The sequence below is a fragment of the Bos taurus genome, chromosome 8, assembly GCF_002263795.3.
Source record: "Bos taurus isolate L1 Dominette 01449 registration number 42190680 breed Hereford chromosome 8, ARS-UCD2.0, whole genome shotgun sequence".
Classification (NCBI taxonomy): domain Eukaryota; kingdom Metazoa; phylum Chordata; class Mammalia; order Artiodactyla; family Bovidae; genus Bos; species Bos taurus.
In genome coordinates, this window is record NC_037335.1 from 38350934 (window position 1) to 38373514 (window position 22581).

General features: G+C 36.8%; 1 protein-coding gene across 3 annotated transcripts in view; it reads right to left on the reverse strand.

The window, feature by feature from the left end:
* The window catches only part of UHRF2 (ubiquitin like with PHD and ring finger domains 2), a 72890-nt gene that overhangs the window by 31615 nt on the left and 18694 nt on the right, over positions 1-22581 (reverse strand). For all 3 annotated transcript variants that reach the window (NR_198873.1, XM_024995922.2, NM_001434931.1), the window contains exon 4: positions 4662-4880. Coding sequence is in view for 2 of the 3 variants with exons in the window: in XM_024995922.2 (XP_024851690.1) it covers positions 4662-4880 (219 nt within the window). In the remaining variant the exon portion in view is untranslated. The remainder of the gene's footprint in view (positions 1-4661; positions 4881-22581) is intronic.

Below are 22581 nucleotides of genomic sequence, written 5' to 3' on the forward strand. Positions count from 1 at the left end.
GTGACTAACACAAACATAATTCACAGATTATGATTACAAGCATAAAAACCCCAAAACTACCTACATGTAAATTAAAATTAATAACTCTAGTAAAGATAATGGATCCAAAATCAAAGGTTATTTACATACCAGTAAGAAAGAAAAACGAAATTTATTTACTTATAACAAGTGGTACCTGAGGCTAAATAAGAATAAAAGACACATAAGATCAGACCTCTGGAGAGAATTCTACCAGGCTGAGTCATATAATTGTCAACATTCAAATATTTTGAATCTATAAAAACATTTCATATGGTCCAATCTAATAAAAAGGGCTTCCCAGGTGGCACCAGGGGTAAAGAATCCACCTACCAATGCAGAAGACACAGGGACCTGGGTTCAATCCCTGGGTTGGGAAAATCCCCTTGAGAAGGAAATGGCAACCTATTCCATTATTCTTGCCCAGAGAATCTCATGGACAGAGGAGCCTGGGGGTGGCTACAGTCCATGGGATCACAGAGTCAGACACTACTGAGCGCACATGCCTAACCTAATTAAAAGCATGACAAAATCATATTAAAGACCTAAATAAATGCAAAGAAATCACACTCATAGATTAGATTTAATCCTGTACTTATCAAATTCCTAATGGTTTTTATGTAGATGTTACCAAGATGACTAGAATGCTCTGTCATATTATGAAAGTATGAAACTTATGTAAGGATATACAAAACAAACCAATGATACAAAATAGAGATCAGATGGATGAATGGCCTTTTAAATGATGATGCCAGGAAAAATGATTATTCACATGTATTAAGGCAAGTCTAATGTTTACCTCACATTGTACCAAAAAACCTACTTCAAGTGGATTAAAGAGCTAAAGAAAGCTGGTATTAAGCTTTTATAAGGTAATAATGGAGAATATCTTTATGTTCTATGAGTAGGGAGAAGTTTCTCCCCTCTGCTCCACTCCATGTTTTACTGAGATATAACTGACATACAATTGTTTAAGTCTAAGGTGTACCAGACCACCTGACCTGCCTCCTGAGAAATCTGTATGCAGGTCAAGAAGCAACAGTTAGAACTGGACATGGATCAACAGACTGGTTCCAAATAGGGAAAGGAGTATGTCAAGGCTGTATATTGTCCACTCTGCTTATTTAACGTCTATGCAGAGTACATCATGAGAAATGCTGGGCTGGATGAAACACAAGCTGGAATCAAGATTGCTGGGAGAAATCTCAATAACCTCAGATATGCAGATGACACCACCCTTATGGCAGAAAGTGAAGAGGAACTAAAAAGCCTCTTGATGAAAGTGAAAGAGGAGAGTGAAGAAGTTGGCTTAAAGCTCAACATTCAGAAAACGAAGATCATGGCATCTGGTCCCATCACTTCATGGCAAAGAGATGGGGAAACAGTGGAAATAGTGACAGACTTTATTTTGGGGGGCTCCAAAATCACTGCAGATGGTGACTGCAGCCATGAAATTAAAAGATGCTTGCTCCTTGGAAAAGTTATGACCAACCTAGATAGATTATTAAAAAGCAGACACATTACTTTGCCAACAAAGGTCTGTCTAGTCAAAGCTAGACATGAAGCTTTTCCAGTAGTCATGTACAGATGTGAGAGTTGGACTATTAAGAAAGCTAAGCACCGAAGAATTGATGTTTTTGAACTGTGGTGCTGGAGAAGACTCGAGAGTCCCTTGGACAGCAAGGAGATCCAACCAGTCCATCCTAAAGGAAATCAGTCCTGAATATTCATAGGAAGGACTGATGCTGAAGCTGAAACTCCAACACTTTGGCCACCTGATGCAAAGAACTGATTCATTTGAAAAGACCCTGATGCTGAGAAAGATTGAAGGTGGGAGAAGAGGATGACAGAGAATGAGATGGTTGGATGTCTCATCACAGACTCAATGGACATGAGTCTGAGTAAACTATGGGAGTTTGTGATGGACAGGGAGGCCTGGTGTGCTGCAGTCCACGGGATCATAAAGAGTCGGCCACGACTGAGCGACTAAACTGAACTGAAGGTGTACAGCATAATGACTTGATATACAGAAAAGTTTACCACAAAAAGATTAGTTAACATCCAACACCCCACAGTTACAAATTTTTTCCTTGTGATAAAAATTTTTAAGATCTACTCTCTAAGCAGCTTTAAAATATACAGTACATTATTAACTATAGTCACCATGCTGTACATTATATCCCTACAACTTATATAACTGGAAGTTTGTACCTTTTAACCACTCTCACCCATCTCCCACCCTGACCAACCCTCAGAAGGTTTCTTAAATCAAGACACAGAAAGTATAAGCATAAGGGGAAATTTTTGATAAATTTGACCACCTAAAATTAAGACTACTATTCAAACATAGGGAAAAAAGATAAGCCACAGAATTGAAGCAGGTATTTTCTCCACATATAACTGAAATGGTCAAGTTACCATAACTAGAACTCCTAAAAATTCAATGAGAGACTACCTAATTAACTACAACATATACCAATGCTTGAAACAGGATCCTTAACGCTTGAAACAGGATTCTTACAAGAGATATCCAAATAGCCAATAAACATACGGTTCTCAATCTCATTAATAGTCAGGGAAGCGTAAATTACCACCACAATAGTGTATTATTAGAAACTCACCTGAGTACCAAAAACTCAAGTCTGACAAAATTAAGTGTGGTTAAGAATGCAGAGCAATTTGAACTTACTATGGTCGAAGTGGAATCTGGTATAACCACTTAAATATTTGGTTCTATCTACTAAAGTTAGAGATGCACAAGTTCTACAATCTTCTTCTAGACAACACTCACCCAACAGAAACTAACACACATAAGCAGCAGGACAGAAGTATAATGTCATGGAAGCACTGTCTGTAACAGCACCAAACTCCTTCCAGTGAAGGGAAAAGATTTCTAACAATGAAAAAAAATTCCCATCCACAAGCCAAAGTGACTCCTTTCTTGGCTCCTGTATCCTTAACAAGTCTAGTAAAAACCTAAATGACAGCAAACGTAAGCCTTTATAGGACAGTGTGTTTTATTTTGGGACAGCCCTCAAATACCACCATTTTCTCATGAGTCAATATTTGCCTATCTGTAATTTCCACTCAATCTTTTCTCTAGTCCCTAAAGCCAGAGTGCTCCACTCTTTAACTGTACCTCAAAATTACTCAGGAAAACGTTTTAAATAGCAAGCTTTTTTAGCTCAATGTTACAAGTACTGCTGTGTATACATGCTTTTTTTTTTCACTTCCTACACCTATGTACATTATAAGAATCTCTATATAACTAATTTATGTAGATGCTTTCTCCTTTCCTTCATGATTTGTATCCATGTCAGAATTTCAAGCTACTTAGAAATCTGTTAATTGCGTTATTACATCCTTAGCCTGACAACAGAATCACACTTGTGTTTGCACTAAGTTCTGAAATGGTTTTCTAAAATAAAAGCTCACAATCTTTTTCTTTATCTTAGGAGTCAGCAGACTTTTTCCATGAAGGGTCAGAGAGTAAGTAGTTTAAAATTCGCTAAGGTTCATTTTTGCAGCCACTCAACAATGCTGTTGAATACACAGATAAAAAAGCCAGTTTTAGCTAAAACATAAATGGGCACTGCTGTGTTCCAATAAAAATTTCTTTTCATAAAACAGGTAGCCAACAGGCCACAGTTTACCAACTTCTGTATTATATTACTCATCATAAGCAGATGCTTAATCTTAGATTTGTCATCTCAATATTAAACTAGATATATATGTATCCCTTATATATATGTACAATGCATAATCAGTTAACCAGAACTTAACAAGTATGTTAGTTTGGCTGCTTCTCTTAAGTAAAAGAAAACTGTCAGGGTCGTTCTAGTATCCGCAATGCTCAACACAGCAAATGTACTCTTAAAAATTCATTCTAAAGAAAAATGCACAAAAGTGCATACACAAGGTTTTTACTTAAGCATCATGATAAAGAATTGGAAATACTTTGGCAGACTTTTTTTAAAAAGTAAATTAGTGACTATTTCTCATTTTCTTCAGAACTGAACACAAAACAGTGTTGACAACATTTTTCCAAGTGTAAAAAGGTAGCTTTGAAACAATGCATAGTACTTGTACCATTTGAAGGAAACATACAAGAGTATTTCTTAAAGAATTAACGATGGAAGTATCTGAGTGATAGAAATCTTGGGTGACATTTTACGTTTTGAATTCTTTTCAAAGGTGGTTTTAAGTTCCTAAGTTAAATAAAATTACTATAAAGGAAAATTTTTGCTAGTCTTTCAAGTCCAGCAGACAGCTGGCTAGGTAGACAGTCATTTCTATTCTATCAACACATCTTCAGAGCAAACATAGGTATTGAAACACATCTGTATATTATTGGTTTAGCCTAGTAGAATCCTGGACAGTAGACAAAAATTTCTCTAATAACATGTTCAATTATTTCCAAGGTGCTTTCAAATAATACTTCCAGCCTTAAAGTAGCAATGGAGATTTAAGGGTCATTCTTAATAAAAAATTCAAGAAATTTATTAAAAAGTTTTCCTCGAGGTATGGAAATTTCCATCTTTCATGGATTCCATCTTTTTTTAAATTAAAGAACATGTGCTTAACACTTAAAAATTACATTTCTTAATTCAGCAATTAAATGGCATCAGTGAAGAGAATCTTACCCCAAGAAAACAGTTACACGAAGTTCTTTTTTGGTCCTTGAGATTGTCTTCAATGTAGTGATTTCTGCATCAAACCAAAATCCTCTATTACTAGGACTTTCTACATTGTAATTAACCATTACCACATCACCAACATTTAGTTCATTCCATCTCAAAGTGGTTCTAGCTCGTGGTCGAAGATCCTTGACATTTATTTCTACAGTACCACTTTCCGGGTATCTGAGGAAAAAGAATCACAGAACACTGCTTATGATTATGATTATCAGCATGGAAGACTAAAATTATATGCAATATGTATAAAAGCCTAATAATTTTACTCTTAATGGCACTTAAGTAAATTATATTTATTTCTGATTTTAAATGCCAGAATAAACAAGTCTTGTTAAAATCTTAATAAGTCATTCTTAATTAGCTTGGGGAGGGAGGTGATGGGGAATGATGAGTAGGGGTAGGTAAAAAAACCAAGTTCTTCTTTTCTACATTTTCTTAACCCACATTTAAAAATTACTTTAGTAAGACTAGATGCTGATCTCTTCCTGAACTTGGAATTAGTTTATCCAGCTCTGCCATTTGCTTTATGCATAATAAGAATATGCGTGAATGCTAGGTTGCTTCAGTCATGTCTTACTCTGTGCGACCCTCTAGACTGTAGCCCATCAGGTTCCTCTGTCCATGGGATTCTCTACGCAAGAATCCTGGAGAGACATGCCCTCCTCCAGGGATCTGCCTGACCCAGGGATCGAACCCACGTCTCTAAAGTCTCCTGCACTGGCAGGCAGGTTCTTTACCACTAGCGCCACCTGGGAAGCCCATGCAAAAGAATTCCAGTAGAATCTTGATCTTATTTGAATTTCTAAAGGTTTAACAAACCTAAACCTGATTTGAACTTAAAAGAAGGTTCCTCTATTTGGGGCCTAACATCTGGTATCCATAGGCAAAAATAGCAATGTAACAGTCCATAGTGCTTTCTATAACATTAATAAGATCTGTTGTCTTTATGTATTGCTCGCTAGTAGAGGGATAAGGAAACAAGTAATTTCTGGTTCCTGCTCTTGGAAAACTCAATCTCCTGGGGTAGGTCAGACTAATATAGCATTGGTTCTCTAAGCAGTGGTTCCGTTTGGGAACATGCTATAAATGCAAACTCCTAACTCCACTTCTGATCTGACTCAAACTCTGGGAGTGAGGCCCAGTGGTCTATTTTCACAAATCCTCTCAGCAATTCTCAAGCATACTCAAGTTTGATAAGCTACTGTGCTATATAGAAACACAAGAATAGTTAAATATCACAGCATTTTGTGATGGCATTAACAAGGTAGTAACTAAGGGAAAAGACCATTAACCCTTAACCAATTGGGTGGTGTACTCAAAATGTAAGTGAGCCTGAAGTTGGAAGCAGCTCTAGCAGCTTGTCTCGGTTCTTCCAAATCAAACAAGTACTATGCAGGCCTAGGACTCTCACCGTATGTCTAACTTATTTATAATAAATGGATATTAATCCTGGTGGGATTTTAGCTAATCACTCAATTTAATCAAACTTCTTCAAATTTTAGTTAAGCAGAGACGAAAAAAGAAAAAAAAAATCTCAGACTCACAAGGGGCCTTAAAAAGGATTGGTCCATTCACCCTCAGTGCTACAATGCCCCTTTACCACAAGCCTCCGAGCAACCTCTGCTTGGACAGTGAGTGAGAAGAGGGCAGCTCTAACTCTAAAAAAAGTCACTTTGTTTTCACATAGCTCTGACATAGGCAAGAGAATATACTTGATACTGGACCAAAGATAAACACAATGAGTTCCACAGCTTAAGTGCCAAGAAGAAATATACATAGTCTCCACTAAAGACCTAATCCTTGATAGTCTAAGTTGGTCACCCTGCCACCCTTTAAGTATAAAACATTATAAATGAATTAACATAAAGTTTTGAATCCTTTATCATCCTGTCTCTTCACTCAAAATATGTTGTATTTTCACCCTGCCTGGGTTTAAATTCCATTTTAGCTTCCTACTACTGTGTATCCTTGGGGAAGTTACCAAGCTTCGCTGTTTTAGTTCTACCTGTGTTTAGTTTACACATGACTGTCTCTCACGTGTAAATACCTAATGGTTAACTAACTAGCCCATACGGTTGTTTTGAAAACTAAAATGGTGAAGACTTTTAACTAGCTATTTTAGGGCTTTTCTAATTCTGACGTAGTGAATGTGTTTCCTGACTCAATATTCTTAAGGCCATAAATGATAGAAAACTATTCTTTTATATGAGATCCTCTTCTCAGCTATAACATGATTTTTACATCCTGACATTATCATATACTCCTGTATGGTTAATATAGGGAAAAAAGGGTATTTCACTGGCAAGAACTCTCCATTTGCCTATGATTGCCAAAGTTAGATACCAAGAATGGAAATATTTTAAAAAGTTTTAAAATCATATATAAAATCATGTTTACTGGAGATGAGTCAAAATAAACCATTCCCTATATCAAAGGAATTTAAGCTATGTTTGCCCTGAAACTAAGTTTGTATGACTTCAGAACAGAATTACATTGTAGAGCATATGAATACACAATCTTTATGTATAGTGTGTAAAAGTCATGAAAATGAAGTATACTTTTTCTAATGCCACCCAGAGGTGTTAAATCAGCTGCTAAGTAAGAAGACATAGAAAGGACCCATAAAACTATTTTTACCAAAGTCAAGAACACGCTGAGGCTCCATTATCACTTTTATTCTTTTCCTCAGCATCTTCATTTACACATATCACACAGGGATGACTCAAATGCTCTAACCCAAATTTCTCTTCAGGTTCATATATCCAACTGCATCTCTAACATGTATTTCAGGAGCACCTCAAATTCAAGAAATTCTCCCATCCTCTAATCTGCTGATGCTCAGTATTCTTTAATTTTTCATACTCCCAGAAATTGAAGTTACCCCCAATCTCTCCATCATTACTAAGTCCTCCTTATGCATACTGTCAATGCTTCTTTAATGTAACTCTATAACCTCAGTAAAGGCTTGCATTTCTCTGAGGCTGTCAAGGCCAACTCATCTCCCTGTTTTAGACTCCTTAGATGCCACCATACTTTGGCCAAAGACTCTAAAACACAGATCTACTTAAAACATTTTGTGAAGCCTGATAACAATGTGTTCATAGGCTGTAGAAAAACAGGCATTCTCAAACACTGCTGATGGGAATACAAACTGATACGGTCTCCTTGAAGAGGGGAATTTGGCAATACCCAGCAAAACTGCTTATGTATTTACCTTTCGATCCAGGAATTCTATCTACTCTAGGAATCTGTCCCAAACATTAAGAAGCAAAACACCCCATGAAAAGACACATACACAAGGCTGCACTATCTGTAACAGCAGGACTAGAAATAACCAAATGTCCACAATAGGAAACTACCTACTACATGATACAATTATATAATGGAAAGGAATATGACATTTGCTGGAGTGATACATATATATGGAGAGATATATTAACTCAAAAAACACAAGATGCAAACAATATTTATCTTCTATTAAGTATGTGTTGAGATAAATATATTTGTACATGGGCTTCCCATGCCATGCTAGTGGTAAAGAACCTGCCTGCCAATGCAGGAGATACAGGAGACTCGGGTTGAATCCCTGGGTTAGGAAAATCTCATGGAGGAGGGCATGACAACCAATTCCAGTATTTGTGCCTGAAGAATACCTTCCCAGGTGGCTCTGTGGTAAAGAATCCACCTGCCAATGCAGGAGACATGCGTTTGATCCCAGGGTTGGGAAGATCCCCTGGAGGAGGAAATGGATACCCATTTCAGTATTCTTACCTGGAAAATTTCATGGATAGACGAGGCTGGTGGGCTACAGTCCACGGGGTTGCAAAAGAGTCAGACACGATTGACTTATATTATGTACATATAGAAGTGTGTATATATGTGTGAGTACACATGTAATCACACACAAATACTTATATTTTGACATAAAAGGATAAACCAAAACTCATTTATTTACCACAAAAAGAGATAAGAAATAGGCTAGAAGGAACCAAGATGGATACTGTTTTTCTTAATGTACTTATTGACATTTTTCCTTTAGAACCATGTAATGTTTCACATGATCATAAATTTACAAAATGTGATAAATCACTAAAAATCAAAAGCAAAATGAAAAAAGTGGCTTAAATACAAACTCTTAAGTGACTTGAAAATACACTAAATTAACTCTATATTCCCAGTGGAGTGATACTTATCTACTAAGGAGAAAGTAAAAAATACACGAACTTTTCACTAATATTGTTTGCAATAGTAGCACTGTTAGTCTGAAACCATCTTATGAGTAGAATACAGCAAGGTAATGCTGACATTATCAGAACTATGATTCTCGGGTAAGAGAAAAAATAAAAGATTAAATGATAGCCCTTCAACTCTAAAATTAATTGGAAGTATCAATACAAACATTTCTTAGCTGTTTCCAATGTGAAGACCTAGAAACACGATCAAAGTAAGTATCAATCAACAGCCGACTATACACTCTAAAGAACCAAAGCTCTTTAAAGAAATGGCTGAATCCAGTCCTCGGCAGGAAACAGGAGAGCTTGGGACATCCTGTTGTACCTGAGTGTAAAGAAATCCTCATTAAGTCAGGTTCAACTTGAAGGAGCTTCCACAGGCTAGAGATGAGACAACTTGGGCACCACAAAGAGCTGAGTTAAATTAAAGCAAGTATTAAAATCCATTAGTTCACATGATACTTAGTAAAAATCTCACTGACCTTGGAGGATCCTTTGGAGGATGCTAGGGAATTTACTCACTCTGAACACTGAAAAAGTTCAACAATTGACAGTTTATTCTACCTTTCGTATATGAATCAACTGTTAAGGAAAGTTCTTTATGAAAGAGCTATATAGCTAACAAGTGAAGGAAAGAGAAATATTACCATTGTTACCACATTTCATTACATAGCAATTCTAGGTAAAGGTTGTGTGGGTGCTCAGTCACTCAGTCGTGTCCAACTCTTTGTGACCCCATGAACTACAGCCCCCCAGGTTCCTCTGTCAATGGAATTTTCCAGGCAAGAATACTGGAGTAGGTTGCCATTTCCTACTCCCAGGGGGTCTTTCCTGGCCCAGTGATCAAACCCGCATCTCCTGCATTGGCAGGCAGATTCTCTTCCACTGCACCACCTGGGAAGGTAAAGGTTAATGGCTACTAAAACCACTAAAAGCTGGCAGCAAATTTCACAATGGATTTATCAGAGTGACAACACCCAAATCTTCCCACAAAAAAAGAAAGGGAAAGCAGGTATTATATGTTTCTCAATGTCATGCAATAGGTAAATAAACAGCATCTCTAAACTAGCCTTATCAAATGATGAAATTTAAAACCAATCAAACCTCTAGGTACATATATATGGATGGTTCTGCATCCATAGAGTCAACCAATCACTGTTGGAAAATAACCAGAAAAAATTTCCAGAAAGTTCCAAAAAGCAGAAGTTCAATTTGCCAGGTTCCAACAACTATTTATACAGCATTTTTTTTCAAATGTTTTATTTTATTTATTGGACACACAGTATGTGGGATCTTAGTTCCCCAACCAGGGATCAAACCTACTCCCTCCATTGGGAGCTCAGAGTTAACCACTGGACCATCAGGGAAGTCCCAATACAGCATTTACATTGTATTTGGGCTTCCCTGGTGACTCAGACAGTAAAGAATCTGCCTGCAATGCGGGACATGTGAGTTCGATCCCTGGATTGGGAAGATCCCCTGGAGAAGGGAACAGCTACCCACTCCAGTATTCTGGCCTGGAGAATTCCATGGACAGAGGAGCCTGGTGGGATATGGTCCATGGGGTCACAAAGAGTCAGACACAACTGAGCACTTTTACTATATAGTATTTACAACTATTTACAGAATATCTACATTGTATTAGGTATTACAATTAATCTACACATGATTTAAACACGAGGATGTGTATAGGTTATACCCCCAAAAGTCTTTTTTTTTTTTAAGAAACTTGAGCATCCATGGATTTTGGTATGGACCAGGGTCCTAGAACCAATGCCCTATGGATACCAAGGGATGACTGTATAAACTTTCAGGAAACTAACATTAACAGAAATGTAATCAGTGAAGTCCCAACTGTGGGAAAACTGAATAAACTGTCACTTGCATAAACAAATAATAAGGGAAAAAAAAAAAGTAGGGGGGATCTGTAGGTTGAGACTTAACCTAGCAACAACATGCAATGGATGAATCTTAATTTTATCCTTATCTGTACATTCCAAGAATACATTTTAAAAACAAATAAGTCTGAATATTGACTGGTTATTTGATTTTAAGGAATCATCGTAAATTTCAGGTGTGATTTTTTTTTTTTTTTAATGTGCTGGGGTCCCCACGTCAGGTTCAGTGATTTGTTGGGGGAACTCACAGGTCTCATTCTCACTGAAGAGCACACAGTTCTTCCCATGGCTATGATTTACTATAATGAAAGGATACAAAGGAAATTCAGCAAAGAAAAAAAAAAAAACATAAGGTCAAGTCCAGAGGAAATCAGGTACAAGATCAAGCAGTCCATTCCCAGTAGTCACACAAAATGTGCTTAATTCCTTCAGCAACAAATTCTGACAACATATGTGTTATAATGTTGTCTACCAGGGATGTGCAGTAAAGAATGCTCAAGAGTTTTATTAGGAATTGATCACATCAGCATTCAATGCCTAGCACATACCAAAATTCCAGACTCTCAGAAGCAGGTATTCAGCATAATCCATATTTCTTTTGAAGAGCTTATGCACAGTCAACCATTTTTATCAAGGAATGAGAATCCTCCTGAAAGTTAGCTCCCCAACACCAGCCAAAGGTCAACCAGACACCGACCTTTCAAAAAGTAGTAAATCTCTGGCTTGATGTTAGCTCTCTTCTGCACACTTTAAAAAGAATCCATTTAGCTATTTTCTCAGTTGAATGCTCTTAAGATGTCAACAACAAGATGAACCAGGAAAGAGTGTGGCCTTGGCTCAAACACTGTAACAGATCTCAAAAGTGCTGTGATTAAAAGTTATCAGTTAACCGCAATCATTCCCTGTAGGTCAACAAGTTGTCTTGAAGATCTGAGCAGTGTGCCCACCATAGCTGCTAAGGCTATTTCTGGTTGAAAACACTTAAAATTTGGGACTTGCTCCAAAATAATCCAGTGGTGGTACCTGGAGATGCTGGCAAGGATTGGCCAGGAGGTCAAAATGAGTGAAGATAGGTGATGAGTTCATTATACTTTCTCTCAACCTCTGCATAAGTTTAAAGATTTCTACAATAAAAAATAAAATGCTTTGTGCTTGAAGTTCAAACGAAAGGATCTTCCCACTTTTTTTAAGTTTTCCCACAGGTGTACGAAACTCAAAGTTAACACTCAAGGCTTACAATGAGGACAAGCAGCCTCTGGTTCCAGCCCACCACACTTCTGATTTCTATTCCCCAGATGAAACTGTTTAACTTTTAGCTATTTTTGTTCACCTCCACATTTACATTTAAGCAACATGCTTACATTGCTTTTTACTTCAAACTTATTCTACCCACCCCTCATGTACAGCTCATTTGCCTGCCGCCATCCTCCTCTTCCTTATACTTGACTAACACAAGGCACTGCTCTAAGTGTTAACATTATTTACCTCTTAGGACAGAGATAGATATTATTCTATCCCCATTTTACAGACAAAGCAGAGAAGTTATTTGGAAAGAAGTAAGAAGCAGAGGCATGACTTGAATTGATCACCTGGCTCTAGACTCTTGCAATGATTGATGAACTTGCTTGCTCTTAAGCACATTAAACAAACTGAGTTGTCTGTACATATCAGTATTTTTTTCTTTATATCTTGACTAAATATTAATAACTCTTCACAGCTAACTAATGAAATATGCTTTAATTATACATCCACTCTTCCACAGCTTTGTTTTCTATTGTGTACTTAAGTTTTCTTTTTGGTTGCTACTTGCTTAGTTTTCTATTTACATATGGTAAAGAATCTGCCTGCAATGCAGAAGACCCAGGTTCGATCTCGAGGTCGGTAAGATCCCCTGGAGAAGGAAATGGCAACCCACTCCAGTATTCTTGCCTGGAGAATTCCATGGACAGAGAAGCCTGGTAGGCTACAGTCCATGGGGTCACAAAGAGTCAGACACAACTGAGTGACTAACACTTTCACTTTCACCATTAATTACCCCCATTCTGCCATAGCTGTTAAAACTCCACTGTGTTCAGAAATTTCAGGTATTCTACTAATCTTCTGGGTTGCAAAACATTTTCTAGATACCTCTGTCCTATTCTTATCTGGACAGCTTGATCTTCATTGATACCACGCTGGGATCTCCTATCATTACTTCCTGTGTTGAATCCTATTTCCCAAATACCATGTTTTCTTCTTTCTTGACTTAAACCTTGAATGTGATAGAAGTGATTAAAATGCTCTTTCATATAAATAAATCTTTTTGTTCTCAGTTTTTTCCATATGTGTGTGTGTGCTTAATTGCTGTGTCCAACACTCTGTCACCCCATGGATATGCCTACCTCCAAAGTACCTGGTAAATCCAAGATCTGAATCTTCCTAAGGTTTTTCAACACTAATGTACTTGCTTGTTGTTGGCTTACACTCAGCTCTATGGCCTGCTAAGTTTGGCATCATTTACCCATTAGCTTCTTACCTTTCAAAAGTTTGTTGTTTTCTCTTCTGTGTTTTACTTCTACCACATTATTTTTTGTCCTCAGGGGCTTATGCCTTTATTCTTTTACTATCTTCTAGGAGGGTTTAAGGAGTGGAGACAAACATGCATCTTAATCTGCCACATTTAGCTGGAAATCTTTATTCACCTTTAGTTTGGTTTCTTATTACTCACCATGTATCTTCTACACTCCACCCATACTAGTCTACCCTCAGGTAACACCTTATCTCCTTATCCTGGTATCCTAGCATTCTCCTCCTTCAGGAATACAGAATTATCTTCTCTACCTTATATTCTCAGAACTTAAGGTATTCTGAAAGCTAGGTGTGCATACTTCTATCACAACTTACACTGTAAAATACCAAGTTTTCATTAAGAACCAGGTACCATGTTCAACCTTTGGTGTGTTTGGGATGTAACAGGCTGACAAATGTTTGGAAACATGCAACTCATTAAATAAAAAAATCTTTTATATAACTAAAGCTCTTGAAAAAAATGTAATAAATCAACTATAACCACTGTGTTTTAGGATAGTTAAGTGGCAATGAAGAATTCTATACAAAGATAAGAAAAAGGTACTTTAAAGATTATGTTTTTGGCATTCTTAAAAAGCAATCTCTAACACAGCATTCCTTGCCTCCCATGGCGTCAAAGAGCTGAAGATAAGCACTACAAACTGGTCCAAGCACTGACTTCTTCCAGCACTGGCATTGAGGAAGACTGCAGGAGACTGCATGAAATATTTTGGAAAGTGCTGGAAGCTTAAAAAAAAATTCTAAAACAGGGCTCAAGACATCCCTCAAAATCTGAAGCAGAGAGGTAGGAACTTATCAAAGCTGACTTTATCTAGACTGTGCCATGAGCTTACATACAGATATGGAAAGATGAGACTAGGGTCCTTTTTTTTGTAATTACACTTCGTGCATTCCTGTTCTCAGAACCTGAAGTCAAGTTATTACCCTAATAGAGATGTAAGACAGACTATTCTAGTTAGCTACTTTGCATCTTTGAGAGTAGAGAAACACTTTGGTGTTATACAGTCTATATTCTCAGATAAACCTTAAATATCCCTAAGTCTTTTCTTCCCAGTAACATTTTCATTGCTCTACATACTCTTCAGGTATCTTTTAGAGCTATCCTTCAGTATATGCTTTTGATGATCCTGAACTATGTGACATTTTAACAAAATCCAACTGTGTTCTCAATTAGCAAATCATAGAGTAAAACCTGGGGAATTAAACTACAAGGAAATTGATTAAGCACAATTTTTACAACAGGTTTGTTATAAGAAAGTAAAAGTACATTTCCTTAGGTGACTTGTAAGCTAACTAATCATTTTACAAGATTCAAACTGTATTAAGCAAAGTACTATCACTGCAACCTTCTTTCAAAACATGGCTTCCTGGGGTTAAAATGCTTAAATAAGGACAACATTCATCTGGAGGCATGTTCTAGTTTAGCCAATCTTTAATGTCATACTACATGCAAAAAGAGAGCATTTTTTAATCTAATAAGTAGCACTGCTAACTTTCACACCTTAAATGTAAAGCTTACTCACAAAAATAACTTACTTAAAACTGCTTACAGTAGGACTTAAATACATACATATAAATAAAAATGTGTACAACATGTTAACAATGGTGTATAACTTTTAATTGTTAAAACAATGTAATTAGGTTTAAAAATACCTATGCCAAAGGTAAATTATTTTAGAGTACTTACCAAAATAACTTGGTCTTATTAATAAATTAAAAGCAGAAAATTGGCTATTATTACTGGATACTTTTCAAGGTTGTTAGGGAAAAAGAGAACACAGTCAAGTAGATATTTACAAATGAGGAAATTATAGCTGAAAGTTTAAAAAAAGCAAAGCAAAAAACTTAACCAAGGACCTAGAATTCAAACCAAATTTCTGATTCTAATGCCTGAAAACTATGCAGCCTATAACAGAACCAATGATCTGTATACTTAATAAGGCCCTGGCTGCCTGTTTGAAAAGCAGATTCCTGGGCTCTACTCCAGGCCAACCCAATGCATGGAGTGGGGCTTTGACAGCCCTCAGGAAACTGCACTATAGACACCTTACCTGGGTCAATCCACAGTTTTGCTGACCATCTTTGAGAAATACTACTATAAAGGAATGATGTATAAATTTGAAAAAGTGAAATCAACTGATATCTGTAGTTACTTTTTTAAGCACTAAGTTATCTTTTAACACAAGAGAAGAACAACAATAAGGTTAAAGATCTAACGTCTGCCCTCCTTTTGATTTCTATCCATTCAGAACACTGCAAGTCATAGAGGAAATATTCTAAGTTTTTGGCAAACATGTCAGTAACAACCAAGAAACAATGAAGCAGCCTTGTCACTGCACCAGGGTTCTGAAACTTAACTTCTCATTTATAGCTCCCTACTCAAGATCAACATGACACGCTGACCTGATTTTTAAAAATCATACTCCTTTCCTCCCGTGAGAATACAGAAATCATTCAAACATTTTTGACAGTCCTTAGAAACAGATCATATCAATACATTCAAGAAAATCAGTTTTGTTACTTTATAGAACTTTTACTTAAAAATACCACTTGATTTTATTCAAAATTGGCTCACTGACTTCTATTTGTGGTAACCATAATTAAGGCTACTCAAAAGCATGCACCACAGGCTCAGAATAACTCAAAAAAAAAAAATCTTAAAAAGACTGCTGGTGGCAATGACAACATTATTCTAAGACATTCACCAGATGGGCTTTTAATTGTAGCCCAGCATAAGTTACCCTCCAAGTCCTAAGTGATGCTCTAACAGTTCCATCTGATCTCATTCCCATGGGTTGAGCCTTGACACTGTGTTAAAAACAGCAGTTTAATAATCCATTTTTCCTTACAGAGAAAAAGAAAGCACACAGGTATTTGTTTATTGATTTAAGGTTTCTGTTCTGTAAAAGTATAACTGGAGAGACTGACAGAAAATTTAAAAATATGTAAAGGCAATGGCACCCCACTCCAGTACTCTTGCCTGGAAAATCCTATGGACAGAGGAGCCTGGAAGGCTGCAGTCCATGGGGTCGCTGAGGGTTGGACACGACTGAGTGACTTCACTTTCACTTTTCACTTTCATGCACTGGAGAAGGAAATGGCAACCCACTCCAGTGTTCTTGCCTGGAGAATCCCAGGGACGGGGGAGCCTGCTGGGCTGCCGTCTATGGGATCGCACAGAGTTGGACACGACTGAAGTGACTTAGCAGGAACTGCTTTATAATATTATATATATTTATTTATATATTAAAATATTTTATAAGCAGGCTTCTCTCAAAGTGAGAGGTAGTCTGGTAGTATGGTTCTAAGTATGTGCTTTTCCAAATCTCGATCTACCTCCTATCAACTATTCAATACTGGGTATGTTAGATAACTTCTCTAAATCTCAGTTATTCCTTCTTTACACTTAGAAAAGTATCTACTCCATCGACTGTTTAACAAGGATTACATGAAATAATCCAGGTAAAGTACTTCTGGAGTGCCTGGCACATATCATTGTATTAAAAAGAGAATTATTGAACTATACTTTTAAAAGGGTACTTCAGAATAATTTACTAAAAATTCAAAATAAGAAGTTTGTTTCCAAGGTAAACTGACATTTCTATTCTAAATGTGAACACTATGGAACATGAAAGCTTATATGGTAATTTTCACATCATTATGAAAACTCTTAACACTTATTCATGTTTCAAGATTTCAACTTTGCCTAGCCATTGACAGTTATTAAGATATAGAAATAAAGTAACTTTCATAAACATTTTCCCTCTTTAGATATATACTTCCTTGTTCAAACTACTAGAGGTTTCTAACTTACATTTCTCTTTATAGAAATTAGCTCCAATTTATAAACCAAGATCTCTAAATTAAACCACTAAATTTAACAAAGCAATTTTAAAAAGCCACTAACATGACTAGTATTCCCAAATTCACCTTTTCAAATGACCTATTAAGGTACATGTTATAAGGATGTACAAGCAGGAAAGCATGTATGTGGGAAGATTCTGAGATCTAATTCAACATGAAGCCAAATTCAGGAAGCTTGTCTTAAAACCACAGATGCATTTTAGAGTGTAATTCAAAAGGAAAGCCAGGACTAGATCTCAGAGCAAATATTCAACTACTATATAGAGTGTTATCCCCCACTCCAGAATTTACCAATACTTAATGGCTGATGGAACAGAGAGAAGAAATAAAGCATACTTTTAAACAGTCATTCTGGAGCTAATTCTGCAAATACTACTACCATGTTCCTTTTATATGATCTGGGTTGAGTTCTTAAGAGGAAGTGCAAGTTTGGGGAATTCAGAGAAATTTTCAAGTCAAAAGAAACAGTATGTGAATGATGTTAACATACTAAAATTGTCACAAAACTCAAAACATTGACTGGCTAAAAAAAATTACCAGTGGAGAAACAGACAGAGAATAGACTTACAAACATGGGGAGAGGGGAGGAGAGGGTGAGATGTATGGAGAGAGTAACATGAAAACTTACATTACCATATGTAAAATAGAGAGCCAAGGGAAGTTTGCTGTATGGCTCAGGAAACTTCAAACAGGGCCTCTGTATCAACCTAGAGGGGTGGGATGGAGAGGGAGATGGGAGGGAGGTTCAAAAGGAAGGAGATATATGTATGCTGCTGCTGCTAAGTCGCTTCAGTCGTATCCGACTCTGTGCGACCCCATAGATGGCAGCCCACCAGGCTCCCTTGTCCCTGGGATTCTCCAGGCAAGAACACTGGAGTGGGCTGCCATTTCCTTCTCCAGTGCATGAAAGTGAAAAGTGAAAGTGAAGTCGCTCAGTCGTGTCCGACTCCTAGCGACCCCATGGACTGCAGCCTACCAGGCCTCTCCGTCCATGGGATTTTCCAGGCAAGAGTACTGGAGTGGGTTGCCATTGCCTTCTCCGGGATATATGTGTACCTACGGCTGATTCATGTTGAGGTTTGACAGAAGACAACAAAATTCTGTAAAGCAATTATCCTTCAGTTAAAAAAATATATACATATATATATAAAGAATAAACAAACAAACAAAAATTACCAATATACCATAAAAGATAAATTCTCCACAAACTTGTTATGGACATTGCTTCCCTATGTTAGCCAAGCTGGCACAAAGACTGCATAGTGGAATATGGGCCCTCATTTAAATGATATAGATCATTCAGCTTGAATGAAATACAATTCTTCTATTAATAGAAAAAAGACTTAACAATTTTATCTACATAAAAACAAAAATGGAAAAATCAACAAGCCATATGCCACCTATATAGGTACTAAAAGATGAACACTCAGGTCCCTCAGGTATAGTATATCATCTCCAGTTTTTATTTACTATATTTAAATTGTCATATCAAACCCTTTCCCTCATATTGGTCTTTAGAGGCAGGTGTGTGATAGCAACTGATAAGGCTGGACAAAAGGCAATGAGTGAGTGGTTCTTAAATTTGAGTATACATATGAACCACCCAGAGGACATATTAAAACCCAGACTGTAGGGCCACCTACAGAGGTCAACTTATTATATCTGGAGTAAGTATAAGGAATTGGATTTCTATCAAGTATAATGCTGACATTCCCAGCCAGGTCTACACTTTGAGAACCACTGTTCTAAGCCCATAGTTCTCACTATGGCTACATATTAGAATCCCAGAGGAACTTTTTAGACACCGATGCTTGGAAGTCCCAAAGATCAATCATACAGGAAGTTCTGGGAGTAGGTCCTAGGGATTGATATTTTTAAAGCTTCTTAGACAACTAACATGGAAGTAGGGTTGAGAACCCCTAGCCTAATTAAAATGAATCTAAACCAAATCCACAAGGAACAGATGTTTCTTAATACAAAAGCAGGGTAAGGACTTAAGCCTTTATCTGTTGATAGAACAGCCAAGTGATGAGTATAGATCAAACTCAGTAGTGTGCCCTCAGTTGCTTATATACCCAGGATTGAACTCAAAGTTGTGAGTGCTATCTGCTTTAAAACCCTGGCAGAGTCGAAAGCCAGTTTTTAGGTCATACAGAATGTTTGAACTTTGAAGTCACGTAGGCTACTACCAATTACATATACCATGTTTAGGAACAGTGCCAATAATGCATATTGGTTAACGCTTAAGCTCTGGAGTTAGACCATTTAACATATGTGACCTCTGGCAAGTTACATAAGTCTTGGTCTCTTCATATGGGAGTTAACGTAACATTATAGTTATGTTAAAGATTATATGAACATTCAAGTAAGAAGTTAGCTCAGAGTCTGGTACATAAGAGTTAGTGTAATTAAGTAAACCTAAATTTAAAAAAGACTTAATGTAAGTACCTGTAAGCTACACTATAGACATATTAAACTACTAGAAATGCTAAGGAACTGACTGCCCCTTTTCATCTACTTCCACATCAGTCAAGGTCACAGCTCTTCATCACAATAGCTTTGGGATCTCTACTCTCACAAGACTGCAGTTATAGCTTTGTGAATTTAAGTCTTTAGGACCCTTAAAAATTTTAAACCTTCAATAACTACAGAGAGTAACTAATGGGAATAAACACAACTTTTAGAAAGCTATGGAAATATACAGCACAATATTACTAGGAAATAAAGGAAGTTTTTCATGTTCTCTTTCTTTGACCATAACGACTTCATGCATTTTTAATTTCCTGTATTACTTTCCTTTTATTTTCTGCCAAAATATACTAGGGGAAAAAAGTTTCGATCAGGCACAGTCCTTCTCCAACAAACACACTTTGTATAAAAATACTGAATCACTATTCAACACCTGTAGCTGATACAGTGTTGTAGGTCAATTATACCTACAATACTATAAAATGACATATATATATACACAACATGCAAATATATATAAATATATACATATAGTATAATACAGTTATACTCCAACACTACAGGATGGCTCTAATCGAGAAGTGGTTGAGCTTTTGGTGAGGATATGGAGAAAATGGAACTTCCATACATAACTCATGGGAATATAAAATGGTGCAGCCATCTGGAAATAAATCTGGCACTTCTTCCCAAGGTAAAACATAACTGCCATACAGCCCAGCAATCCCTCTGCCACATACATACCCCAAAATTAAAATGCCCCCACAAAAAATAGTACATGAAGGTTCATAGCAGCAAAAAGTAGAAAACACCAGTGCCCATAAACTGATAAATGGATAAGTAAACTGTGGTTTGGCAATAAATTATTTGGCAATAAAAAGGAATAAAGTACTGATACACAAGCTCCAACATGGATGAACCTTTTTACTTTTACTAAGTAAAAAAAGCCAGTCACAAAAGACCACATATTAGAGGGGTCCATTTATATGCAATGTCCAAAATACACACATCCAGAGTCAGAAGAGTCCTGATTGCCTGTGGCTGAGAGGGGTTGAGAAAAGGGCCGGTGGAGGCGGGGGCAGGAGTAGGCGAATGGAGAGTGACTGCTAATGGGTATGAGGTTTTTGGAAGATGAAAATGTTCTATATTAGATTGTGGTGACTGTTGTACAATCCTGTTAATATACTAAAAAAAAAAAATTGAATTTTACACTTAAATGGGCAAATTGAATGCTGTGTGATTTGTCTTAACATAGCTGCTTTTAAGAATTTCAAAAACTTTACAAAAGATTTAAGAATCCTTTGGATCTAAATCTCTAAAGTCTAGATTTAATATTTATACTGCCAACTCTTTCTCCCAAAGTACTTAATGGGTTGGTTTAACTCTAGAAATACAAAACCCTTGCTCAGACAAGGGTTATGCTAGATGAGTCAGAACAACAATCATTAAACACACACACACACACACACAAATAAGTTTTTTGAATCAGGCACTCTGATGTTAACTCCATGATCTTGCTTTACATTATTTGTAGTAAGAAGCTCTAAATTCAGTCTATGTTCATTGAAGAATCTATAGAAAAGGGACTCTTACAAACAGTAAAACTTTCTTAAACCTTAAAACAGTTCAAATAAATCTCTTATTATAACCTGCTTTTTATGAACTAAGAATATTTGTAGCTATAATTTTGAGGAAAAATGAAGTAAGATTAGGAAACAAATGATTTCATTTAGATTCTATAACAATGTTAACTACTAGATCTGGCTTTTGGGGCTAGACTGGTGAAACCGTGGACCTTATATCATAATTCTGTAATGTCTGTCACTTCTCATAGATTAAAAATTGTTTTAAACTCTGATCTGGTTAATATGTTAGAACCAGTAGGTCACCATAAAACTAACTTCTCAACACCACCATTTTAAACTTACTCCCAAAGAATTCCTCTGACAGGTTCCTTGGTCCCAAGTACCATATCCCTCTGCTAAGGCTAAATGACAAGTTGTTCAAAATGCACTGTTGCACTCAGAGTTTGGAAATAATCAAGCAGATTACTTTCAACTTATTCTATGAGAAAAATGAATTAATTCACTGATAAATGATAGTACTAGATGAGAAGCATAAATGCAGCCTATATGTACTTAGAATTTATCAAGTTTAAGTACAAAAAAATTGTCTGACAAATACTGTTTTGAAAGTGAAAATTAAAGTTAGAATGACTGGATTATTCGTTTGCAATGTACATATTTAGTAATCCCCCATCTAAGATTGAAGCTGGTCAATGCTTATCTTTGTCTGCTTCTCAGGGCAGATCATTCTCTATCTTTAGAGATCTGGCTGGTAGGAAGTTTGTTATCCTAAAGTGCACTGTGTGCATGCTCAGTCGTGTCCAACTCTCTGTGACCCCATGGACTGCAGCCCACCAGGCTCTTCTATCCATGAGTTTTCCAGGCAAGAATACTGGAGTGGATTGCCATTTCCTCCTCCAGGGAATCTTCTCGACCCAGGGACTGAACCCATGTCTCTCACGTCTCTTGCACTGGCAGGCAGATTCTTTACCACTGCACCACCTGGGAAGCCCAGGGTATCCTGAAACCTACTTTGTGCATTGTACAGAACTTCCTCCCAGAGCTTTTAAAATATGAAAGGTATCCTGATCCCAGTCTTTTCAAGCTAAATACTTAGTTCTTTCAGCTATTCTTCATGATGGCTTTACATTTTACATTTTGAGTTCTAAAGATATCCAAGTAGAGAATAATCAGCCCAGTATAACAGGAACACCAGTCTTATTCTAGGTATCTTGTTTCTAATCAAACACCCTACAGTGTAACTATTTGACAGCTA